The following is a 26251-nucleotide window of genomic DNA, read 5'->3' as shown; positions in this document are numbered from 1 at the left end:
TTTGCTCTTTTTGACCTCTGCAGTGAAATCAGAGATCACAGTTTGTCTTCTTTCTGTCCATAGCTGATGTTCTCAGGTTGAGACCGAGCTGATTAACTGGTCACATGTTTCTGGCTGTGTTTTTATCTTTTGCTGCCTTTGCTTAAAAATGTGAAGTTGACGTGGTTTCATTTGGCTTCTGATGTCCATTCGTCTGTTGCAGCCCTTCTGGACACGGTGATCTCCGTCCTCCTCCACCCCACCGCCTCAGCCTGTCTGGCCGCTGCTTGGTGCCTGCGTTGCGTTGCCATGGCAATGCCGTCCCAGGGGTCCTTGCTGCTGGATCGCTGTTCCGAGCGGCTGGTGGCGCTGAAGTCATCCCCTGAAGCTGTGGCCGGGTATGGAGCCGCTGTCGCCGCCCTGGTGGCTGCAGTGCAGCACGGCCGTCTTGGAATACCACACACCAAGGGCATGGTGGGTAACATACACCGACACACGTGATGGTCATGTCGAGGGTTGGGGTAATGAGGAAACATTTTCTAGCACCATTTTACTACTTGGTAGCACATGACTCCGATACTCCAGGGTGGAACACGTTCCTGCAATTTTTCACAATAAAAGCCTTGTTGAATAAGGGTTTTTCTCCACCAAACTGCTAGAGGGCCTTTAATTTGAAATGGAACAGGAAGAGTTAGATCAAAACGAGGCTTTGTACTTCTTCTACATTCAAAAATAGAACATGATGGGCTCATGTAACACAGTATAACTAACAGGTAAGGTTTCAGGTAAGGAAACTGTATTACCCAATATATATTAATGTATTTATGTGTGTGTGTGTGTGTGTGTGTGTGTGTGTGTGTGTGTGTAGGTGGTGCTGGGTCTGGCTGAAGACCTGCTGCGTTCAGCCTCACAGAACAGTCGGATCTCTCTGCAGAGGACTCAGGCCGGCTGGCTGCTCGTCTCCTCCCTCATCACATTAGGTACAACGTAACTGTCAACGTAACTGTCAACGTAACTGTCAACGTAACTGTCAACGTTACTGTCAGCGTCGCTGTCAACGTTACTGTCAATGTTACTGTCAGCGTTGCTGTCAACGTTACTGTCAGCGTTGCTGTCAGTGTTACTGTCAACGTTACTGTCAACGTTACTGTCAACGTTACTGTCAACGTTACTGTCAGCGTTACTGTCTACGTTACAACGTTACTGTCAGCGTTACTGTCAATGTTACTGTCAGTGTTACTGTCAGTGTTACTGTCTACGTTACTGTCAGCGTTACTGTCTACGTTACTGTCAATGCTACTGTCAATTTTACTGTCAGCGTTACTGTCAATGTTACTGTCAGCGTTACTGTCAGCGTTACTGTCAGCGTTATTGTCAAAGTTATTGTCAAAGTTATTGTCAAAGTTATTGTCAAAGTTATTGTCAACGTTACTGTCAGCGTTACTGTCAGCGTTATTGTCAGTGTTATTGTCCACGTTACCGTCAACATTACTGTCAATGTTACTGTCAGCGTTACTGTCAACGTTACTGTCTACGTTACAACGTTACTGTCAGCGTTACTGTCAGCGTTACTGTCAGCGTTACTGTCAACGTTACTGTCAACGTCACTGTCAGCGTTACTGTCAGCGTTACTGTCAGCGTTACTGTCAGCGTTACTGTCTACGTCACTGTCAATGTTACTGTCAGCGTTACTGTCAATGTTACTGTCAATTTTACTGTCAGCGTTACTGTCAGCGTTACTGTCTACGTTACTGTCAATGTTACTGTCAATGTTACTGTCAATTTTACTGTCAGCGTTACTGTCAACGTTATTGTCAAAGTTATTGTCAACGTTACTGTCAGCGTTACTGTCAGCGTTATTGTCAGTGTTATTGTCCACGTTACCGTCAACATTACTGTCAATGTTACTGTCAGCGTTACTGTCAACGTTACTGTCTACGTTACAACGTTACTGTCAGCGTTACTGTCAACGTTACTGTCAACGTTACTGTCAGCGTTACTGTCAGCGTTACTGTCAATGTTACTGTCAATGTTACTGTCAGCGTTACTGTCGGCGTTACTGTCAACGTTACTGTCAGCGTTATTGTCCACGTTACCGTCAATGTTACTGTCAGCGTTACTGTCAGCGTTACTGTCAACGTTACTGTCAACGTTATTGTCACGATGCTGGACAAATGTGACAACGAGACGTTTTTTCACTCCACTAGTGACAAAGTTTTGAGAAAATGAAAGTTCTTGTTCGACAGTTACATTTTCTAAACTGTGTAATTGTGTGTGTGTGTGTGTGTGTGTGTGTGTGTGTGTGTGTGCGCGCGCGCACACACGTGCTCAGGCCCAGCTGTAGTGGAACACCACCTGTCCCGTCTCCTCCTGCTGTGGCGGTGTGTGTTTCCTGCTTCCCTCAGGGAGCAGGAGATGGAGCTGCGACGAGGGGACTATTTTACGTGGCAGGTTACACTCGGGGGACGTGCCGGGGCACTTTGCGGTCAGTGCGTGACACCTTGTAGTCCGTTCTTGTCTTTGATTAATGAATGAAAAATGAAAATAACCGTGTTGGTCTGTTTGAACAGCGATGAAGAACCTGCTGCTGCACTGCAGGGAGCTCGTCACTGATGACATCATCAGCCGTCTGCTCACACCATTGGCCTGCGCTGTGGCCCTGCTTACCAAGTCAGTACCTGATTGGTTTTAAATTATTAATTAAGTCTGAAGATACTCCATATTTTTTATGTTGTCAACAAAGTACCTTCTCACACACACACACACACACACACACACACACACACACACACACACACACACACACACACACCATCCTGCTGCATCAAATACTCACTAGACCAGTGATTCTCAAACTTTTTACAGCCATCCCACCTCCCTTATTTATTTCTCAACAGAACTGGTTCTACTGATCCGCACTTCTTTTCCTGTTATTTCCAGCATGGAGCCACAATTGCAGTTTTTTAAATCTTATTTTAATGAATCATTTTAGCTTGTAATCAATCACGGATGTGTGTGCACTATGTGCAAGAACGTAACAAAATATTCTAAATATTCAAATATTTTGATTGAGCAACAATTAGTAGATCATCCGTCTGTTGAAGTTTAAGATACAGGACTGTATATCAGGACCAAGCAGTATTAAACACAAACATTTGAGAAATAAAGTAACAAAATATATGTAATTAATAAAAAGGAGAAGTAGGTTAAGCCTGCAAAACTTAATTTGACTTAAATTCCTTTGATCTCAAAGTTTCTCAAGTATTCTCATTTGAAATTTTGTAAATATTGTTGTAATATTCAGGTTTTCAAATCATTTATTTCAGTGTTTCTCAATCCTGGTCCTCTGGGACCACTGATATATTTATTTAAGCGCCACCAGTGGTACTGAATGGTACCACCGTTTGATAACCAGTGCACCAGAGCACCAAATGTGGTCCCCAACGCATGTAATATTTCTTTCACATATCTGAGGTGTCTTTGAGTCATTGTAAATAACTGACAAGCATTTCATAACATTAGAAGTGTCCACATGATATTATTAGAAAAATCTCTTTCTTGTCTCAAAAGAAGGTTTTACTGACCTTGGGGTTAAAATGATCTGACTCACTGGATGTAAACTGTTAGTATAAGTGTGTGTGTGTGTGTGTGTGTGTGTGTGTGTGTGTGTGTGTCCAGGTTGCCTGCTCTCGTCAGGTCTTACAGCAGTTCAGTTCGTAGCTGGTCGGTCATCTACAGGCTGAGAGTCTACGAGCTGCTCGCTCTGCTGCCCCCACACAACTACCAAGGTAACGACACACCTCCTTCGCTGCTTCCTTTCATCTCTCCTTACTGCCTCTTTCTCATCTTTCTTTCATCTCTTTATTTCTTCATTCCACCCTCTCCTTTCTTATTCTGTCATGGTTATTTTCTTCCTCCTCAGTGTGCTATATTAAGATAGATTTGAATTCTTCTTCCTCTCGTCCTCCTGTAGAGAGTTTTGGTTTGGTGATGAACCAGCTGGTGACTGATCTGTCCGGTCAGGATAACCTGAACCAGCTGTGTTCAGAGCTCACCCTGCTGCCTCCACTCTGTCACCATGACGACCTGCCGCTGGTCGGCCCCACCCTCCACGACACCGACCACAGATACATTGAGGAACAGGTGACGAAACTTTACTGATTTATTTTATTTTGAAGGCACCACATACCGTGTAAAAGATAAATGTCCATTATTATAGCTTTTAGCTAGTTTGCGTGTGTAGTCACTGAGTCAGGTCAAAACAAAGAAACGGTACATTGCGGGACTGAAGCACCTTGTAATGTTTGTGTGGTGTGTTTGGGTTTCAGCTCCATGGCAGCAGTGTGGGAGGAGGCTCTCTGGACAACGATGCCTTCAGCCTGTGTGAGAGGACTTATGAAGCTCCCGCTCCTCTTCCTCCTCCCATCGCTCTGACCGCTGCCGCCGTCCGCCTCTTTGGAGTGCTCTTCCCCCACATCATCTCTGCTCAGAGGTAACTCACCTGCTGTCAGCTGCACTGCTGGTCGGCCCTGCTGCCTACACATGTTCACAGCTTGTTTTCTAAAGCCAATCTGTGGATAACTGATTGTCTCTCTGTCGCTCTCAGAGTGAAGATATTGGAGCAGTTTGTAGAAACAGTGAACCAGCTGAAAGGTCAACGCCAACAGACCGTCCGGACCCACGTCTGTGCTGCCCTCTGCAGTCTGCTTAAGGTACGGCACCTGTCAGCATCAAGATTTACACCAAACATTTGGTTAGAACGAGAGTTAGTTTGTCCACAGTTAGTTAAGTCTCCTTAAACACTGGCTAAAAAACATGACCATTGGACGTGTCCTCCTCCTCAGCACCAGGGTGGCATTCGAGGGTCTCTGGGTCCGGAGGAGGTGCGTTCCCCAGCGTTGTCCCTCCTATCGGGGTCTCTGGAGAGTGCCAGTCCTCTGCTGCGCTGTCTGGCAGCTGAAGGTCTGGCCCGGCTGGTTCAGGTGGTCGGAGACCCCGGCTTCACTGTCTCCGTGTCCCTCCTCTGCTTTGACAGGTAGGGGGATGTTAACAGTCGGCTTTTAGTTGTCAGTGTTGGATTGGACTCTCACTGCAAGAGGGGATACGAGGAACGCTCTGATAAATGCAGCTGATAAAATGAAAAGTCTGAAGATTCATCTTGATTCAAGTCTTTCATCTCTTGTATCAACAGCAGAAACGTATCAGTTCTTGATCTAAAAATATTCACAACACGAACAGATGGTTACATAAAGAACCAGAAATAGTCCAAAAAGGTTTTTAAATAACTAAGTGGAAGAATCTGAATCCGTGTGTTTTGAGTGTGATGTCATGTTTTAGTGCAGAAAGTTGGTAGTTTGCTCATTGAGAGCTGTATTTAGGGCAGGAACAGATTCAGTGTAGGAAGTTTCACAGTCATACCATACCGATTCTTTGGACATGGAATTTCAGCAACACTCTGTTCACTTGATGTCAGAAAACTCAGGATGAGAGGAAAACACAGCAGCTTATTTCCACAAAGAAATTCAACTGAAGCGTCTTTTATCTTTAAAAACAGCTGAAGCTGACATGGTATCTATAACCGACTGTATTATATGGTTTGAATGGTGTAAGTGCCATGGGAAAAGGTTTCTTAAAGATGATGATACGGATCGACCTTTTCACTCAATCAAAAATCTTTGTTTCAATGAATGACTCGTGTTTGTGTTTAAAAGCTGCTATGCACAGATACACAGAAAAAGTACTACATCTCCAAAATCTCCTGCTACTGCTGCCACTAACCGTACTGATCACGACTGTTCAGGCTGAAGACGGCTCGAGACGCAGCATCTCGAAGTGGCTACGCTCTGGCTCTGGGGGCACTGTACCGCTATACCGGAGGAATCAGCTCACCACAACACCTGTCTACATGCCTGGGTGTCCTGTTCACCCTGAGCCAGGACAGCACCTCACCTGAGGTCCAGGTACGCATTAAGAGTTGTTTTGTTTTTTTTGACACTTGCGAGGACCTTAAAACAAAACATTTCACCCAAGTCCTGACGGTGATGAGCGGACAAAATGTCCTCACGTTCCCTGTCGCTGTGTGTCTGTTGGGTCCAGACCTGGTCTCTCCACAGTCTGTCTCTGGTAGTCGACCTGTCTGGCGGTTTGTACCGCGCCCATGCTGAGCCATCCTTCACCCTGGTGCTCCGGCTGCTTCTGGCAGCTCCACCCACCCACCCCGAGGTGCACCACAGCCTGGGACGCTGCCTGCATGCCCTCATCACCTGCCTGGGCCCCGACCTGCAAGGTACGAGCCAAGTGTTCAAGTGGTGTGTGTATGTGTGTTGTATTTGTCAGCTGAGGGTCCAGCTGTGATGTGTGTGTGTGTTGTGTTTCTCAGATGAGGGTTCTGCAGTATCCGGTCTGCGCTCCAGCTGTCTGGTGGGATGTGAAGTGATGCAGGCCGGTCCAGAGTGTCTGGTTCAGGCCAGAGCCATTTCCTGTCTGCAGCAGCTGCACATGTTCTCACCACCACACGTCAACCTGGCCAGCCTCGTACCTGCACTCTGTGTGAGTACACCTGACCTCACTCTGTTTTCTATCGACAGATCTGTTACGTAGTCATATTTTCAATATGCGCAGTGAAGTATGGGGGTGCTGTCAGTCTACACAAGGTGCTTGAAGGCTAATGTGCAATAATGTAATGAGAATGAAGAGAAAAAGTGTATATAGGAGCTTGTTCATCTTATCAATCAACACTTTACCCTCAGAGTCTGTTTTTTGTCCTCTGGTGCACCTAATGAAGTCAAAGCTCAACACACAGAGAGAGATAATGATAATAATAAACTTTATTTAGTATTATTATTATTTATTATTTCGATACATCAAGGCATCGCAGAGATTTTGGCCCACTCCCTGTTTGGCGGTGTCGCCACTGAGTTTAATTGGCTGCTACGGGCAAACGGAAGTGAATTTAAAAAATCCACACAATAACTTTTGTGCGGCTTGGTCTGAAAATTCTATGTGTCAAGTCTTGTGGAAATCGGACAGTTTGCGTGACCTGAAATGCTTTTTGAAGGTTTTTGCTAAAATGCCAAATGCAGGAAAATCCAATATGGCGCAAATTGACGTCATAGTTGAACTCATCCTGACCCAAGGATCCCAACGGTACCTCATTTGTGAAATTTGGACCAATGGGTCCAAAGTTATGAAGCTGGATGCACTTTAAACTTTGAAATTTTGGTGGCACTTCGCGGTACGGGCATGACAATTCTTGAGGTTGACCATGGGACTGTCCTGAATACATGTGCCAAGTATCAAAACTTTTCACCATGGCGTTCTAGGGGCTGCCATAGACTTCAATTGCAGAGGAAACGGATCAATAGGAAGAAGAAGAAGAAACACAGTGGGTGCTTCGCAGCTCGCTGCTAGGCAGACTGTTAAAGCAGGTCTGCTTTAGTCCTGAGGATCTGAATAAAAGGTGACCTGCGCAGATTTTTAACGGGTTTCAGTGCAATGCAATATAGTCAACAAGCTAAGTTAGCTGTTTGAGCTAAGGCATGCTGACTCGTTAACAGATATCAAACAAAAGTGTTGAGTTGCTGTGAGCTGTAAGTTCAGATGAAGATCCTCACCGGGCAGCCGGCCTGCGTCACACTCGGACTCGCTCTGGGTCCTGGTCTAGACACAGCAGATGGATTTTACCTCGAGAGCACAATGATCGACTGGAATCTCAGCCGTCTGAACGTTCTCCAACTGATGATTCAAATCTTTGACTTTCAGGGGGCAGCACTAAACACAGGAATATGAAAATGAGTGTGATATAGATGTTCAAACGTCTGTTTGTTCATCATCCTGATGGTTTCTGTTGGAGTCTAGATGAGTTCATGTCCAGTTAGCAGTGTTTGTGACCCTGTCTTATGTCTTGCAGGAGATCTTGTTGGATTATTCCATGTTGGTAGGTTCTCTCTCTCTCTCTCTCTCTCTCTCTCAGGCCTGAAGCTGCTGTTTGTCTCACTTTCTTTTCAGCTTCTTTCTCCCTCAACACTTTTCTGTTGTCGTTGAGCTGTTTAACACTTTTCTGTCACCGATTCTGAAACCGTTTTGTGTTGCACTCGTTGGTTTTGATAGTGTATTAACTCACTCATTAACACCAGCACGTCTTCTGTTGAACAACCATTAACGCATCCTTCCCTGCTGGCTGTTTTTATCTCCTACCTATTATTATTATTATTATTATTATAATATAATAATAATAACAACAACAACAACAACAACAACAACAACAACAACAATAATAATAATATTGTGATTGACATAAAAATATGGAAATAAATATAGAAAATTAGATTTGCTCTTCCAGCTTCTTAGTGGTGAAAAAAAGACTTGACTAGATTTGAAGATGCCACCTTGAGCTTTGGGAATTTTATCACTATTTTCTGACATTTCATAGATAATTACAGAAAATAATTCATATTAATCAGTAATTAAAATATGTCTTTATTAATGTAAACCATGTTTAATTAGTGAGTCTGGAGGAAACACTGCCTGTAGGTGCATGCCTCCTCTGATGAACCCGTTAACAGTACAACACATATGAACTCTGTTGATGTAATCTGTGTGTTTCAGGCCAACCTGTGCGGCTCGTACCTCTGTCTGCGACGGGCCGTGGTGGCGTGTCTGCGGCAGCTCGTGCAGCGGGAAGCTCTGGAGGTTTCCGAACACGCCGTGACTCTGGTCAAAGAGCTGCCGAGACGGGACAACACACAGCTGGGTGAGACGGCTGCTCGACTCTGATCAGGAATACCTCTCATTGATGATGCTCTTTAAGGATCACCTGCAACACGCTCCGTGCTTGGAATTATAAATTAAATCTGATATGTTTTTTCCACAATAGTTCAACTTCCTTAAATATATATCTCAATGTATATTTATTCTTTTTCTCTCTTGTTGAAAAAAGTACCTTTATCAAACAAGCACCTTTGAAGAGCAGAACATCACAAAGTGCTTCACGAATAAATTAACAACTGACATAAAAACAAAGAAATACAGAATTAGGATGAATAAAACATGATATAATGGAACTTCATTAAAATGAGAGTCGACAGAAAGTTACCCCAAGGCTAGACATCTAAACAGGTGAGCTGCTTTTTGAAGGTTATATATACAAAAAAAATTCACGGCCACTAGAGCAGCAGCATCTGAGATCTGAAACGAATCACATCTTTAAGCATCTTTAATAGTCTTTTCAACAATGGCTTGTTCAGAACAAACACTTTGAGTCAGTTGTGAAAATGATTCAAAGTAACGGGCAGCAGTGGCAGCGACGTAACATCTGTCAAAGTACGTCCAGAGGTTCAGATTGTCTGACAACATTTAGTTTAAGAGTAAGATCTGTTTGTTGAACCAGAAACCGCCCATACATCGATCTCACCACCAGACTCAGTCCGAGTCCTTACAGCAGCAGCGCAGTCTCATTTCTAGTCTGTGGACCTTTGCTGTATGTGACCCCCTCCTGTGTCATGTCCCTCTACAGCTGCTGCTATTCAATAAAGACAAGTCCAAAAAACTACTAGGCAAGTCAAGGATAGCAGAATATTTACAGGCTTGCAGGACCCGTACCATTCATCAATTTTATTTGTACGAGACAAATTGTGAACATGATAAATTACTCATACTATTTAAGAACAAATCTGTCATCAGTGTCTCCATTACATGGTGCAGTTTGAGCTCCACATGTTTGGATCACCGTTCATTAAGACCCATATTTATGAATCTATTTCTAATGATACTTTTATGTTTAAAAAAAAAAAAAAAAAAAATATCAGACAATAATATGAGATTAACATCACCTTCAAACACAAGTCTTGTCAGACTCTGGTGAAGTATTTAGATTTTAAAGTCTTGTTGTTTTATTTCCTGTGCAGACGTCACCATAAAGGAAGTGGGTCTGGAAGGAGCTCTGTTCACTCTGTTGGACCGGGAGTCAGATCCAGGTCTGAGGAATGACATCCAGGAGACTCTGGTCCACATGATGGCGTCCAGCGCCACCAGTGGAAAACTGGGACACTGGCTGAAACTCTGCAAAGACGTCCTGTCTGCAACCACCGGTGGGTTGAATCTGTCAAAGGTTTTCTGCTTCATGGTAAAAATGTTTTTTTGTTTTTTTTTAAAGAATTTAATGAGTCTAAATTTATGATCACATGATGGAAAGAACATAAAACATCTTCAGATTGATTTGGTATGAAGCTCATGAATGAACTTTCATGCTGACTCTCCCTCAGATTGTCAGACTCCGGTTGAGGCAAGTCAAGAGGACGAGGAGGCAGACCCCAGCAGAGACGACGACTCCTCTGCTTTCAGAGCTCGCTCAGAGTCTGGCGGCCCGTTCACGGCTCTGCGCTGGGCCACGCGCCGCTTCGCCATGGAGTGTGTGTGTCGCATCATAGCTCAGTGTGAGACTGCAGACCCGGCTCACTTCGACATGGCTCTGGCTCAGGAGAGACGGCTGCATGAGTCCACTGGTAAGACCCCCCGCAGTGGACCCATTCAGTTTGTGTTTGAGGATGCCGCAAACCTCCCTGACACTTCGCCTGGCTCTCTGCAGACTTTCTGGTCCTCCATCTTGGTGACCTGGTCCGCATGGCGTTCATGGCGGCCACAGACCACAGTGACCAGCTGCGGCTAGCGGGTCTCCAGACTCTGCTGGTGATCATCAGACGCTTCTCGGCCATCCCCGAACCAGAGTTCCCCGGTCATGTGATCCTGGAGCAGTACCAGGCCAACGTAAGGATGCCACACAGAGTAGTGTGGACGAGAAGACTGTATTCTGATTGGTTGGAGGCTCTGATACATCATTTGCTTCTCTTTAATGTTTGTGTGTTCATGTGTGCAGGTTGGAGCTGCTCTCAGACCTGCCTTCACTGCTGACGCTCCTCCTGACGTCACCGCCAAGGCCTGTCAGGTGATCAATCATCAATAATCATGTTGATCATCCTGACTGACTGTTAGACTCCGGTTATCTCAGTTAAACCAAACATCTGGGCTCTGAGTGATGTGTAAATGTCTAAACCCATCTCCAGGTCTGCAGTGCCTGGATTGCCAGCGGTGTGGTCAGTGACCTCCGTGACCTGCGGCGAGTTCATCAGCTCCTGGCCTCCTCATTGGCTAAAGTCCAGGCCGGGAGGGACACGTGCAGCCAGCTGTACAACGAGGCCACCGCCACTATGGAAACACTGGCCGTCCTGAAGGCCTGGGCTGAGGTGGGCGTTTCACTGTTTATTTATTGTTTGATGTAGCAACAACGACTGCATCAAAATTGATCACTACGATCTCTGATTTGACCAAACATTGTAGCCTCAACCTCCCAAACAATATTCGCCTTAGCTGCTAATCGAAAATGACCTCAGGTGATGCAAACAGAACAGAGAGTCACTTCAAATAACCTCGTCTGTGTCATAACCGTACACATCTTAAACCTGAAGAGACCGCTGCAGTCCTGTGGGCGCTCTTTTAATCACAAAATTCTGAAACGAAAAACAACAACAAACTCTGCTCACTGAATGTTCTCTTAAACACATTGTGACACAAAATATTATGTAGATAACTTGAAGAATTTGTGTACACAAGATAAAACACTGAGCCTAATTCAAATCTGCTGATGTCTGCGTTGGATCACTGTCTTCAGGTTTACATTGTCGCTGTTCAGAGGAGCAGACAGAAGGAGAGCTCCTCTCTGGCTACCGAAGGCTCGGGCTCTGATTCAGGAGGCGCAGGCCTTCTGAATCTGGTCCAGTCAGATCTGTCGACACTGAGCCGTCTGTGGTTGGCGGCGCTGCAGGACTATGCCCTGCTCACCCTCCCACAGGAGTACACACCACAGCTACCAGCAACAGGTAGGAGACAAGGAGAGAGGGGGGGAGGGAAGGAAGGGTGGGAAGATTTCTTGTTGTGACTTGTTTCCTTGCTCTGTCGTTTGATACTGTTTGACATTTGACGGCGTTCACCCTCCTCTTCCTCTTACAGGAGGTTCTTTCTACACGGCGGAGACAGTGAACCAGGCCAGAGCTCATTACTCTTCCTCCTGGGCTCCCATCCTCCATGCCACTTCCCTCTGGCTCCACAGCACCGGTCAGTGCTCCTCCTCACTCCTCACTGTTCTCTGTTTGACCTGAACAGTCAGGTGTGACTGTGTGTTGCAGGTTTTGTGATGTCAGACGATACACCTGCCAACCTGTCCAGACCGGCCACGCCCACCTCCATGGGACACACCGGCTCTATGGGCGGAGCCAAAAGTCCAGAGGACATCAACTCCGACAGACTGCATCTCCTACTGGGTAGAAAACTGGTTTCAATACAAAACCCAGCAGAAATCTGAAGACCAGAGAGTGTATTTATTTTCACTCACTTTAAATTGTTTGGTTACGTATTCTTCTGTCAGGGATCAGTGTGGAGTTCCTGTGTTCTCCACACTCTGAGGACCAGATGGAGAACATCACTTCCTGTCTGCGAGCTCTGCAGGCACTGCTGGACGTACCCTGGCCCCGAACTAAGATCGGAAACGACCAGGTGAGACTGCGTAATCCAGGATACAATCCTCAAGGCCAGATTTCAGACTGAAACAGTTTAGATCACAGTCCAGGGCCAATTTCTAGACAAGACTCCAGGTCAGATTCCAGGCTATAAATTTAGCTGGAATCCCGATGTCCAGAATCCAAACGAGATTATAGACGTTCCAGACAGGAGTTTAAAGCCAAAAATTTGAAAGCAGATGAGAATTCAGACAAAAATCTAGGCTGGAATCCAGATTAGATTTAAAATCCAGATCCAGGCCGGGATTCAAGCTAGAATTCAAGGACCAAACCAGAATCTAGGCTAGAGGTATGATCAAAGCCTGGTTCAGATTCTAGACCATAAACTTACCAGAATCCAGGCTGGAATCTCAAAGTCTTTAAGACTTAATCCAGGTTCGACAGACAGAACTGAACATGACTTTTTGTCCTCAGACCCTGTCTGTCTGTCTGTCTGTCTGACTGACTGTCTGTCTGTCTCTCTGTCTGTCTGTCTGCAGGCTCTCAGTGTGGAGCTGCTCAGCGTACTCCACCGGCTGATGGTGACCAGAGAGTCAGTGTCCGTTCAGCTCGCTGTGTTGGATTTACTGCGACAGATCGTGACGGCCGCTCAGGAGCACGTCAGGGAGAAACGTCACAGCGCTGAAGGTGAACACACGCTGTCAGACGAACTGTACGGCAGTACGGGTGCCCATCATGACCAGTATTCATATTCGACTCTTGATTAATGTGAAAAAAGTGAGACATAATTGTCAGATTGAGCACAAACAAAAAAAACAAACACAGTCCTCTTACTGTCGTAGCTTCTTCCAGAGCTTTCAACCATGTTCTAGATTCTTTATCAGGTGGAGGAGTCTGCACGTATGTCCTCTCCTTCAGTTTGAATAATGTTAAATAAGAAAACTTCTGTTGTTCCACAGTGGATGACGGAGCGGCGGAGAAGGAGACGCTGCCGGAGTTTGGCGAGGGACGGGACACCGGAGGTTTGATTCCTGGACGCTCGCTGGTGTTCGGAGCACTGGAGCTCTGCCTCTGTGTACTGGTCCGGAAACTTCCACAGCTCAGTCCCAAACTGGCTGGAACCAGCCCAACTGGTACGAGGGAGATGGGGGAGGAGGAGGAGAGATGGGGTGGGTACTGAGAGGAGGAAGAGCTGAAGGAAACTGTGGGTCAGGTGAAAGGAGGAAAAAGATGGAGGTAATTGTAAGAGGAGTCCAGGGAACATTGACAAGGAGGGGTGAGGAAGAAGAAATCAGAGAGGAGCTGTTAGATTAGTCTTGTTGTGGGGATGAAATACAAGACGTCAATGTATTTTTAAACGTGTGTGTGTGTGTATGTGTGTGTTTAGGTCCTGGCGGCTCAGTCTGGAGTCTGAGCGACAGCGACTGTCAGCTGGTGTCGTCGGCTCTGTGCGTCCTGTCTGAGCTGCCGTCCGTCTGCTCCCCAGAAGGTGAGGGCCTGGAAACGCTAATGTTAGCATGTTAGCGTTAGTAAAGTTTGTCGATGATGTCATTTCTCTGCATTTGACTCGACGGCTGTCTGTCCTCCTGCAGGCAGCGTCTCCATCCTACCCACTGTCCTCTACCTGCTGCTGGGAGTCCTCCGAGAGCTGGTCCACCAGTCCAGCACGCACATTGCTAACACAGGTGAGGATGCTTAAAAAGAAATGTTTAAAACCTGGATCTGATTTCTTTTTTTTTTATATATTTTGATATTGAAGTGACAAATGGGAAGTGACTTGACAAAATTATGGTGAGGACTCTACAGAGTCACCAGACTTTCTTCGTAACATTGTAACACTTGCTTGACAGAACAAAAAGAAAACTCACTCCACATGTTCAACAATCACCAACTCTGATTGGTCAAAATAAACTTTCATTCACAGAGTGTTCAGTCTCTGCACACTGTATAACCCTGTCACCTCTATCTCACTCCTCTCCTGATGTTTCACATCTAACTGAATTAAAGATTTATTTATGAAACTTTGGCTTTGTATATATGTGTTGTGTAGGATACATAGTTTTTGCAGTAAATGGGGCAGAAACCACCACCATTAATAATGTTACAGTTCCTAGAAAATTGCACAAAAACTTGACTGACTAACAATTATGGACTGTTCAGTAAAAGTACTAATGTAACATCATAAACATACTGTTATGTAAAAAAGCATTAAAACTGTTAATCAGGAAAATGGAGTCAAAGTGTTTGTAAAAAGTGAGAACTTTTTTTGAAAAGTTCCATTTACCCATGTGTGTTTCCTTTCCCAGGTGCCCCTGTGGCGGGCTCGGTGGGCGGTGCTGGTCTGGGTTCGGTAGTTCAGGCGGCCCTTCAGGCTCTGAAGTCCGTTGTGACGTCTCCGATGAGCCGGCAGGAGAAGAGCCGAGGAGCCTGGAACCTGCTGCTGAGATCAGCTCTGAATACTCTGCTGAGACTCTGGGACAGTGGTACAAAATTTAAAACTATTCAAATATCTTTAACTTAAAGAGAAATGTTTCTAAATGTACCTGATGGAGGACAACGTTCAAAAGATTATTTCTGCATGTACAGTGGGTACGGAAAGTACTCAGACCCCTTTACATTTTTCACTCTTTGTTTCATTGCAGCTATTTGCTAAAATCAAAAAAGTTCATTTTATTTCTCATTAATGTACACTCAGCACCCCATCTTGACAGAAAAAAACAGAAATGTAAAAAATTTTTGCAAATTTATTAAAAAAGAAAAACTGAAATATCACATGGTCATAAGTATTCAGACCCTTTGCTGTGACACTCATATTTAACTCACATGCTGTCCATTTCTTCTGATCCTCCTTGAGATGGTTCTACTCCTTCATTGGAGTCCAGCTGTGTTTAATTAAACTGATTGGACTTGATTAGGAAAGGCACACACCTGTCTATATAAGACCTTACAGCTCACAGTGCATGTCAGAGCAAATGAGAGTCATGAGGTCGAAGGAACTGCCCAAGGAGCTCAGAGACAGAATTGTGGCAAGGCACAGATCTGGCCAAGGTTACAAAAGGATTTCTGCAGCACTCAAGGTTCCTAAGAGCACAGTGGCCTCCATAATCCCTAAATGGAAGAAGTTTGGAACGACCAGAACTCTTCCTAGACCTGGCCATGCAGCCAAACTGAGCAATCGTGGGAGAAGAGCCTTGGTGAGAGAGGTAAAGAAGAACCTAAAAATCCCTGTGGCTGAGCTCCAGAGATGCAGTAGAGAGATGGGAGAAAGTTCCACAAAGTCAACTATCACTGCAGCCCTCCACCAGTCGGGGCTTTATGGCAGAGTGGCCCGACGGAAGCCTCTCCTCAGTGCAAGACATATGAAAGCCTGCATAGAGTTTGCCAAGAAACACATGAAGAACTTCCAGACTATGAGAAAAAGATTCTCTGATCTGATGAGACAAAGATTGAACTTTTTGGCACTAATTCTAAGCGGTATGTGTGGAGAAAACCAGGTGCTGCTCACCACCTGCCCAATACAGTCCCAACAGTGAAACTTGATGGTGGCAGCATCATGCTATGAGGGTGTTTTGTCCTGCAGGGACAGGACGACTGGTTGCAATTGAAGGAAAGATAAATTGTGGCCAAGTACAGAGATATCCTGGAAGAAAACCTCTTCCAGAGTGCTTAGGACAGGCCTGGCCAACCCGCGGCTCCGGAGCCTCATGCGGCTCTTTAACTAGTTTCATGCGGCTCTTCAGGAGCTTTCACATGACATGCGTCAAATATGCTTGGCTGGCGTTGACATTCATTCCCCCTACGGCTAGATGGCACGCTGACCATGTAAGCCTGTTTGAGTGACAAACGCGCGCCAAGAGAATCTTTGGCCCGACATAATTTGCGTTGTAAACAATTTCCGTCATGTTAGCTCTCAAAATGGCAGGTAAAAAAAGCACAGCCAAACGAAAATATGAAGAAGAACACAGGACGTTTTTGACAGAGTGGGAGAGTTTATATTTTTTTGTTGAACGTAATGGCAAGCCGATCTGCCTTATATGTCACGCAGCATTAGCGCATTTCGAAGCTTCAAATCTTCAGCGTCACTTCAGCTCACTCCATCCTAACATCGAACAGGAATTTCCAAAAGGGACTGAACTTCGCAAGCACAAGTTGGTCGCTTTGAAAAGTCAGGCAGAAAAGCAGATGCAGTTTTTCCAAAAATTTACGAAACACTCGGAGACCGTAACGTTTGCATCATATCAACTGGCTTGGAACATAGCACGGGCTAAAAAGCCATACAACGAAGGGGACTTCATTAAAAAATGCCTCATTGACGTCGTTGAAATCTTGTCTCCTGAAGACGACAAACTAAAACGGAGCGTATCAGGCGTCCAACTGTCCCGCCACAGTGTTGAACGCAGAATATCGGATATTAATACGGCTGTTGAATCACAGTTGCACTCTGACCTTCAAGCATGTGAGTATTTTAGTGTGGCATTGGATGAGAGTTGTGACATACAAGACAAGCCTCAGTTGGCAATATTTGCACGGTCTGTGTCAAATGAATGTATGATCAAAGAAGAACTCCTTGATATTGTGCCATTAAAAGACAGAACCCGTGGCATAGATGTGAAAGAAACAATGATGGCTGCATTTGCAAAAGCAAATCTGCCCATACCGAAACTAACTGCAATAGCCACAGATGGAGCGCCAGCCATGATCGGATCCGTGAACGGGCTTGTGGGGTTGTGCAAAGCTGATCAAACATTTCCCGACTTTTGGAATTTCCACTGCATCATCCACAGGGAGCAACTCGTGTCTAAGTCATTGAATTTAGACAACGTCATGAAGCCTGTGATGGAAATCGTCAACTACATCCGCACACATGTGCTTAACCACAGGCAATTCAGGAATCTCATCGCTGAGCTGGACCAAGGGCTTCCAGGTGACCTGCCGCTGCACTGCACTGTGAGGTGGCTGTCAAAAAGCAAGGTACTCTCTCGCTTCTTTGAGCTTTTGGATGCCGTGAAACTGTTCATGGAAGAGAAGGACAAGGACTATCCCGAGCTCTCGGACCTCGAGTGGATTATGGATCTGGCATTTTTAGTCGACATGCTGTGTCACTTGGACAGACTGAACCTGACCCTGCAGGGTAAGTTAAAAATGCTGCCTGACCTGGTGCAAAGTGTGTTTGCGTTTGTCAACAAACTAAAGCTGTTCGAGGCGCATATTCAAAAGGGAGATTTAACGCATTTTCATACTATGCTAAAAGCCAGTGAGCAAGTCACCAGTGCCGCCCTGAAAAAGAAAAGAGACAGATATGCAACACTGGTTGCAAACCTGCACAAAAGCTTTGTGACCCGGTTCTGTGATCTACAACTGAAAAGACCACAGATTACGTTCCTCGTCGACCCATTTAATGCGGAGACAGACTGTTTGAAAGCCCCGCTCGTCACAGATGAGGCTGCGGCTGAGTTGGAGATGATCGATCTTTGTGAGGAGGATCAACTGAAAGCTGTTTTAAGGGAAGGGGCCATTGAGTTCTGGAAAACTGTGCCAATGAAAAAATACCCCAACATCAAATGGGCTGCGCTTAAGATACTGTCAATGTTTGGGTCAACATACGTCTGCGAGTCTGTGTTTTCTACCCTGAAACGTGAAATCAAAGCATCGATCTGTTCTGACTGACAGTCATTTGAAAGAATTGCTTCGAGTGGCAACAACAGAATACAAGCCAGATTTGAAGAGGATTGTTCAAGATAAGGAATGCCAGAAGTCTCACTAAGCAGCATAGTAAGAGAAAAATGTTATTGAAAATTATTCTATTTTTGTTTGTGGACTTGCTTGAACTGAGAGTTTGTGTGTGTGAGACAGTGCACACAATGTTAACTGTTGAAAATAACTGATATTATCATGTTGGTGTGGTTATTTTCATTAAATCTGGCTGAGCAGAGGTCTGTGTGTGCGTGCGTGTATGGGAATGGGAATGGGATCATGTTCATGTGTGCCCACTTGTATGATGTGGCTCTTTGCAGTAACACAAAAAAAAAAGTGGCTCTTAGTCTCTGACTAGTTGGCCACCCCTCAGACTGGGCCGACTGTTCACCTTCCAACAAGACAATGACCCTAAGCACACAGCTAAAATAACAAAGGAGTGGCTTCGGAACAACTCTGTGACCATTCTTTACTGGCCCAGCCAGAGCCCTGACCTAAATCCAATTGAGCATCTCTGGAGAGACCTGAAAATGGCTGTCCACCAACGTTCACCATCCAACGTGACGGAACTGGAGAGGATCTGCAAGGAAGAATGGCAGAGGATCCCCAAATCCACGTGTGGAAAACTGGTTGCATCATTCCCACAAAGACTCATGGCTGTACTAGCTCAAAAGGGTGCTTCTACTCAATACTAAGCAAAGGGTCTGAATACTTATGACCATGTGATCTTTCATTTTTTTCTTTTTTAATAAATTTTAAAAAATGTGTACTTTTTTTCCCCCTTTGTCAAGATGGGGTACTGAGTGTACATTAATGAGAAATAAAATTAACTTTTTTGATTTTTAGCAAATGGCTGCAATGAAACAGAGTGGAAAAATTTAAAGGGGTCTGAGTACTTTCCGTACCTACTGTAGCAGGATAGAAGGTGTTTGACTGGTTTTGTGTGTGTGTTCAGGAGACTCTGTGGTGGATCAGATCAGCCTGCTCACAGCTCTGACCGTCTTCCTGCTGTCTGCCGGTCCTGACGTCTGCACCGTGGAGCCTCTGCACGCGCTCTGTCTGCAGCGCTTCACAGCCAGCATGGACGCCAAAGACCCCCTGGTCAGCACCAGAGAGACACTTTCTGTTTCTTGAATTAAAGAAATAATTTGATGACAGGAAACAGAAAGCGAAGCTCACACCCCAAAACACACAAATACAAACAAAACAGACTGAAGAAACATGAAGAATTTATTAGGATGTGAATGAAGGAAACTGTGCATCCAAATTGTGATAAATGAAAACTGCTCAATCATATCAGCCCCCAAAACTCATCTGATCTACATGAATCACACAAAGACCAGGCTGTTTCCTCTGTGAGGTCAGTGATGTGAATAATAATAAAACTTCTTTCCTCTGCAGGTTGTGAGTCGGTGCTATCAGCTGTTAACGTCAGTGTTTCAGGCTCCGCCCGGCGTGGCCGTCCCATACATCCAGGCGCTTGGACCGCCACTGGTTCGATTCCTCCAGGTACAGAACTGAGCACCATTTTATCTTGGCGTTTGATGCAGATTATATTTGACACTCAACATTTTTTTTTTCCTGTAGGACAATAAAGATCTGAAGTGAACTTGTCAAAATTAAATCACTGACACACTGATGTTAGAAAATAATTCATTAAAACAATTATATCCTGAATTCTGAAGTGGAAAAAATGGAAATGATCATAAAGTCTGAAGTTAAAATCAAATGAAGCGAACACAGAAAGAAACAAACTTTTAATTCTGATGAAATCAAATTATCATGAAAAAAAAAGCAAAGATCTTATTTTGAAAAGAAACTGCTGTCGTCTATCCGATCAGACAGATTGATGTATTGATCAGATGATGTCATCATTATATGATGCGTTTCTTCTTTAGAAGGTGGAGAGGAGTCGTCCTCAGAGTCCAGAGGAGCTGATGGGAGTCCTGGAGGCAGTCCGAGCCATGGAGGCTCTGGTCCAGGCTGCGGATGAGTCACAGCGTGAGTCGAGTAGAAATACTGAATACTTTTTTTTCCTTTTTTTTTTTTTAACTTTATTGAAGAAACAAGGAATTCAGTCAAACTAGTTCACATTGTCCAGTAGTAACATAGCATCTGCATAGTTACATGATTGTATAAGAATCAAAAAGAAAAAGCATGAAAACGGAAAAAGCAAAAATAAAACTTAGATGTGACAGACTTTGTAATTTTACATATAAATAAAGTTCTAGTTATAAGTGTTGTGACAGGTTACTGGTTGAAAATATCTGCATGAATATTCATTATAGATAGACATTTTTTTATTAGTAATTAACTTAAGAGACTTAAAATAATAATCAACTTCAATCAAAAATAGCTTAAATGATGGTGATGAATCTTATAATTTACATTTATGGATGTGAAATTTCCCTAATAAAATATAGAGGTTGACAATAATGCATAGTTTATTTTGTGTGTATTCAAAATAAGTAATGTTTTTTCCCTCAATGCTGGTTTTATGTTTTGTTTTACACAGTATATAGTTCTCAGGTTCTTTCCAAAATGTACTATTATATGGGTAACCATAAAAAAAATGAGTTACATTTTCAGGTTCGGTTTTACAAAAGGTACATTTGTTATCGATGTCAAGGAATTTTGATAGATATGCTTTAGATAGAACTACTGAATACTTTAACGTGCATCGGCACACTTATGACATCATGTCCTGTTTGTCACAAAACCGTACATTGAGAGTTTTCTGACCCTCAGGTCCTCAGCTGGTGGCCATCTTGTTGCCCCTCCTCATCTCCTTCCTCCTGGATGAAAACGCTCTGGGATCGGCCCCCGCGGCGTCCCGGTCCCTACATGAGGCGGCGCTCAAAGACCTGATGCGTCTCGGCCCTCAACACTCAGCCGTGTTCCGGTAACATGTTACAACTAAATTATAGTCTGTTACAAACCTTGTTTGCCTGGTTCAACATGTAAAGCACTTACAGTTCATATATCATTTAGAATTGATAAAAGATCTAAATCGGGAGGATAGATTTGACGTGTTTCTGCCCTCTTCAGGTCTCTCATTGCGTCGTCCCCTCACCTGAAGTCTCGCCTGGAAGCCGCCGTCAAAGGAAACCAGGAGAGTCTGAACGCTAAAGCCAGCAGCGCTAACGCCGCCGCCCGCAGCACCGCCAAGTCCTCGCCCAGCATCACGCTCAAAACCAACTTCCTGTGAGACGCTTCACCTGCAGCACCGCAGGCGGGACGTCAGTGTGACCAACGCACCGTGCTGCGCTCACTGTCCCCTCAGACAAACGGTACTTTTGTTGTCAGAGAATCTGATCGGTAACATGAAGAATGAAATTCAAGCGGTGGGTCGGGCGCGCTGCCATGTTGTAAAAATTAGGAAACAAAAGCCATATCATGACATCCACGTGTTTTAATGTTCAGGGTAACAATCTTTGATGTCATCATGACTTTTCCAACATGGCGGCGTGTTCCTCTGATAGCAATTGAAACATACGCCGCATGTCACTAAATCATACATCACTGTTATTGTTCATTCTGTCAAGACGTTCAATTCTGGTGGTTTTACACGTTTTATCTCATCAACTACGAATCTGAAATACTCTCTATCCCTGCTGATTATTTTTCAAAAACCTCATCAAATTTCGATTTCCTTCTTTATAAGAAGTCGCTGCTGTCAGTTCAACGCTATGGAAATCCAGATAATCCATCACAGTCAGCTGTTAGAGTGAAACTCTCCACGTTTCTCACCTCTTAACTTAGGTAATGTTGGCAAAATGCTAACTAACTAGCTAACTAATCTACAGCATAGCCAGTGATTAATTGAGGAAGTGTTCCAGCTCGTAAAATGAGTAAAGTGAGCAGTGGAAGTCTGGAGGGAAGAAGGAAACTGTCAGCGGTGATATGAAATATTGATGACGCATCGATGAGCGGATTGAATCAGCAGAAGCAGAATATATATATATATATACTTTTTTTTTTTTTTTTTTTTTTTTTTATGTTGAATGTATTTTTCGTGTTTAACTTGGAGGTATTGCAGATGGTTCAGTGTTATGATCGTCATTAATGAGTGAATTTATTCAGTCATCAGTGAGTTTAAACTTTATGAAGTGCAGTGATTCATATTTCACGTCATATATGATGAATATGAAATGTTAGATTTTAACATCTGAAGGTTTTTCATCCCAAAATCACGCTGATGAAATGTTAACGTTCATCGTGTCACTGAGGAGAAACAAAAGTCATTCAAGTAGTTTGTTTTTGGTTAATGTCATGACAAACTACAGACATTATTTTAGATCTTGATTATGCTCTTAAGTTTTGTAAACACAAGTTTTTAAAAATTGTTTCTGGGTGTCTGTTGGTTTTGTTGGTGTTTGTGATGAAAAACTTCATTTTGTTAGCGAGGATCACGGAGTGAACAGACCTGAGTCAAACAGCTCAGATGGGCAGATGTGAGTGTGATTTAACTCAAACAGTTAGAAGTTGGATTCAAAAAGACACCTTTATAGGGCGAAAAGAACAGAGTGAGACGACTTTTAAACTCTGAACATTGAAATTAAACTGAAGTGAATTTGGGCCACGCCAGGAAAACATCAAAATGCCAAAATTGTGAGATTGAAGTCTGAATTTGGAGGAATCAGATTGATGAGAATTATAAACAAAAAGAACAAAATTGTACGTCTCAATTAAAGGTCCATGCGTTCCTTTTATTCAGTGGTATAGGCCACGCCCATTTCTGTCTGTACATGTTTTTGCAGTTTTATGCAAAATATGCAAATATACAAACTTCGACACACTAAAAAACGTTATTTTAATAGTTAGTTGTTAAATAGTTAAATGTTAGTTTTTGGTAACAAACATTGAGCAAAAGATTCTCCAGATTATGCAAACTTTTGTCTTTCAACCCCGTGAGTTCTCCAGATCTGTAAAACCAAATATGATGCAAATGCACCAATAGGTAGGACTGTAACACAATTTTGTCTTTGGACCAACATTTTTCAAATTTTAGACACATCTGTAAACATTTATTTGAATATTCAAAGTTCATATTTTAGCGTCAGAGCAACAAGAAATCCAAATGAAACTGCCAGTCCCATTATTGAAGCAGATTTACTGAATTTAGTGCAAATCTCAGATGGACATTTGGAGGTGTGACGACACAATTAGCTCGTAGCTAACTTTCAAAACTTTAAAAAATAAACTGCCACTAGATGGCAGCATGGCCCCATAAAAGAGTTCCAAAGAGCCTTTTTTAGTTTGGAGTTGTGTTGGCGTGATTTTTTTTTTTTCCCGGTGATTCAAAAAAACAACTGAAAGTCAAATGTTGGAGTGAGACTTTAATCTCAGACGTTTACCATAAAGAATACACAGGAGAGCGTCTCAAAGTCTCCACCCGCCTGAGCCACTTGTGCAATTAAACAAACAGTAGCTGTCTGTGCTGTTTGATCAGGTCCGTCAATGAAAGGGAATATTCAGTCACTTGAGGCTTTTATTTTGAAATAAGTGTCATCGTCATGTACGTCATGATGTAAGCAGGAAAACAATCTGAAGCTGGCTGAAAAAGAAGCTGCATCACTAACAGTGAAGGAGGTCAGAGGTCATGTCCACACATCTCCTGACCTCCGTCTGAATGTCAGTAACAGAAAAAGAGTTCTTTATTTTTTTAGTGAAATGTTGATCTGTTGGTTTTGAAGTCGTCTGACAAATCATATAAAAATGCAACCTGAAGACTCTCTGATTGTTATAAGTCATATGGTGGCCTGTGAGGGACAATTTAGTCATCAGCACTTTAGTTTAAGGACACTACACCAACCACGTGATGTTTTCTCGGTTGAGTCGTGCGCAGACTGACCTGAAAGAAAGTACGTTTGGTTGTCTTAATGTGAATGTTCGTGTCAGTAAAACATTTCCAACATGATTTCATTGTAATTCTCCGTCTTAAACAAAAACACTAAAGATTTACCTGCAATAAGTGTATCGACCAGGTGAGCTGTGTGCTTCCAGCTTCAGCAGTTTCTCTCTGCTTCACACACACACACACACACCAGCTGTACAAGTGTGTGTGTTTCCGAGTGTGTGAGCTCACCTGTGAACTGTACAGGTGTGTCCTGAATGAATGAGTTAACATGTTGTTTTCTAACGGCAGTGAGTGAATAAAATCTGTTTTTCTTCTAATACAGTTTCCAATTTTCTTTATTTGTCTTTGTTGCATGAACAAACTGAAGAACCTAATGTTAAAGTCAGATGACTAATTAAGGCAGTAGGATTTATCCTCTGGAGACACAAATGTCTGTAAAAATTGTTGAGATAATTTAGTCTTGATTAAAGTGAAAGAGTGACATTATCACCCATACAGTCACACTGCTAGCATGGATAAAGACCAAAAAAACAAAGTGAATGAACAGTTTTTTTTGTCTATTATCAACAGAAATATATATACAATGCCTTCAACATAATAAAAATAAAATATAAATACCATTAGTGGCATTTTTGCAAGCTGAAAAACAATGTTTCTCTGGTTGAAGTCCACCTAAACATCACAGCAGCAAGGTGAGAAGTAAAAACACTGTGAGTCATAAAAATTAATGGTATAAAGAACGGACAGAGTCTGAGTGATGTCTCCTGCAGGTTTCCAAATCATTTTTTTGAAGCCAAAAATATGCAGCGCTGGATGCAGACAATGGATGTACTGTCCCTTCCACCTCCCGGTTAATCTAAAGACTGGCAAAGACGTGGATCATCGGTGGACCTGAGGCAGGCCTAGGTCCTCAAACAAGTCATCTGTAACAGCACTCACCTGTCAATCAAAGCATTCACACTCTTAATTCTGCATAACTTTAAGCCTTAATATAATGTGAACAGGTGAGTTGTATATAAATTCACCCTCAGTACAGTTGTCATAAATTGGGAAATTAGCTATAGAGACCAAAACATTTTTTTGTACCAGGCTGTAAACATGTTTATTTCTGCTGTGAAGTTGGACGTTTGAACATGGGGACTTATGGAGACTGACTCACTTCTGGAGCCAGCCTCAAGTGGACGTTTGAGGAACTGCAGGTTTTGGCACTTCTGCATTGGCTTCATTCTCCAGCCAAGAAGGTTGCTGCTTGGTCAGAAAACACAAAAAAGCAGATTTTCAGGGTGTGCAAAGTTTCTCTTTAAAGGTCCAGTGTGTAGGATTTAGTGGCATGTAGTTGAACTTGTTGCAATTGCCTCGCCTCACCTCAGTCTCTTTTTCCAAGCAGGAAGGAGAAACTAGTGGCGAGAAACACAAAAGTCCCCATCTAGAGCCAGTGTTCAGTCCATTGTGGGCTACTGTAGAAATCTAGAGATTCAATGTGGCGGACTCTGCCATGGAGTGGAAGAGGACGGGTGGTGTCTGTAGATATTTCAAGGTAGCAAAAGAGTCTTATTTTCAGGAGATTATACACTAATAGTTATGAATTTTATTCTGTACATAGAGCCACCTAAATCTGGCACACTGGACCTTTAAATTTTGTATACTGCATTATTTAAATGTAAATATAATAACTTGATTTGATTGATTTAATGAAATTTGAAATACGATTATAATAAAATGAATATATGTGATAAATCTGTGTCTCACAGTCACTTTCTCCATGTTGTCTTGTGTCTGGTGGCCTCACTGAAACTTTATCTTTGATCTGAGACAAACAAACATGTTGCAGCGCCCCCTGACGTCACCTGCGTCGCCTCCTGATGCTGCCTTCATGTACTGTCGTAAACCGCAGCACAATCAAGATGAAGCGTGATTAAGTAATTTTTTTGTTGTTGTTGTTGTAAGCCAAATAAAATGAAGACTGTTTCTAGAGCTAAAAATGTACCACAAATCTACACCACACTCTGCTATCGTAGCATATCAATGTTTGTCATGTCAAAAATGGTAATGATCATAAAAGGCGGTTTAACATACCAGTTCATTTAGTACAAGATCAAACACTGCTTAAGGTAAATAAAAGCATGTAATTCATCACACAATAACAAACACTGATCCTGGAGTGTTTTTACTTGTTAATTTGTGATTTTAATATTTAATAATTTGTGTA

At 43.4% G+C, this 26251-nt stretch overlaps 1 protein-coding gene across 5 annotated transcripts in view; it reads left to right on the top strand.

The window, feature by feature from the left end:
• Positions 1–24359, top strand: part of heatr5a (HEAT repeat containing 5a) — a 29946-nt gene extending 5587 nt beyond the window's left edge. For 3 of the 5 annotated variants that reach the window (XM_019263224.2, XM_019263222.2, XM_019263223.2), the window contains 33 exons: positions 203–453; positions 848–959; positions 2312–2464; positions 2550–2649; positions 3658–3767; positions 3953–4122; positions 4308–4471; positions 4586–4691; positions 4824–5014; positions 5780–5939; positions 6076–6265; positions 6359–6528; positions 7889–7915; positions 8587–8731; positions 9885–10067; positions 10242–10481; positions 10565–10743; positions 10853–10921; positions 11040–11219; positions 11645–11852; positions 11983–12087; positions 12159–12293; positions 12398–12525; positions 13028–13175; positions 13448–13621; positions 13876–13977; positions 14081–14173; positions 14795–14971; positions 19138–19283; positions 19584–19691; positions 20081–20183; positions 20931–21084; positions 21231–24359. In XM_019263224.2, the coding sequence (XP_019118769.2) occupies positions 203–453; positions 848–959; positions 2312–2464; positions 2550–2649; positions 3658–3767; positions 3953–4122; positions 4308–4471; positions 4586–4691; positions 4824–5014; positions 5780–5939; positions 6076–6265; positions 6359–6528; positions 7889–7915; positions 8587–8731; positions 9885–10067; positions 10242–10481; positions 10565–10743; positions 10853–10921; positions 11040–11219; positions 11645–11852; positions 11983–12087; positions 12159–12293; positions 12398–12525; positions 13028–13175; positions 13448–13621; positions 13876–13977; positions 14081–14173; positions 14795–14971; positions 19138–19283; positions 19584–19691; positions 20081–20183; positions 20931–21084; positions 21231–21390 (4841 nt within the window). In that variant the 3' untranslated portion in view covers positions 21391–24359. The remainder of the gene's footprint in view (positions 1–202; positions 454–847; positions 960–2311; positions 2465–2549; positions 2650–3657; positions 3768–3952; positions 4123–4307; positions 4472–4585; positions 4692–4823; positions 5015–5779; positions 5940–6075; positions 6266–6358; positions 6529–7888; positions 7916–8586; positions 8732–9884; positions 10068–10241; positions 10482–10564; positions 10744–10852; positions 10922–11039; positions 11220–11644; positions 11853–11982; positions 12088–12158; positions 12294–12397; positions 12526–13027; positions 13176–13447; positions 13622–13875; positions 13978–14080; positions 14174–14794; positions 14972–19137; positions 19284–19583; positions 19692–20080; positions 20184–20930; positions 21085–21230) is intronic. The other 2 variants (XM_019263226.2, XM_019263225.2) reach the window with 1 other exon arrangement.
• The last annotated feature ends 1892 nt before the right edge of the window (positions 24360–26251 follow it).

The sequence above is a fragment of the Larimichthys crocea genome, chromosome XVII, assembly GCF_000972845.2.
Source record: "Larimichthys crocea isolate SSNF chromosome XVII, L_crocea_2.0, whole genome shotgun sequence".
Lineage (NCBI taxonomy): Eukaryota > Metazoa > Chordata > Actinopteri > Sciaenidae > Larimichthys > Larimichthys crocea.
The sequence above is the reverse complement of the archived record's forward strand: the minus strand, read 5'-3'. Positions and strand labels throughout refer to the sequence as shown.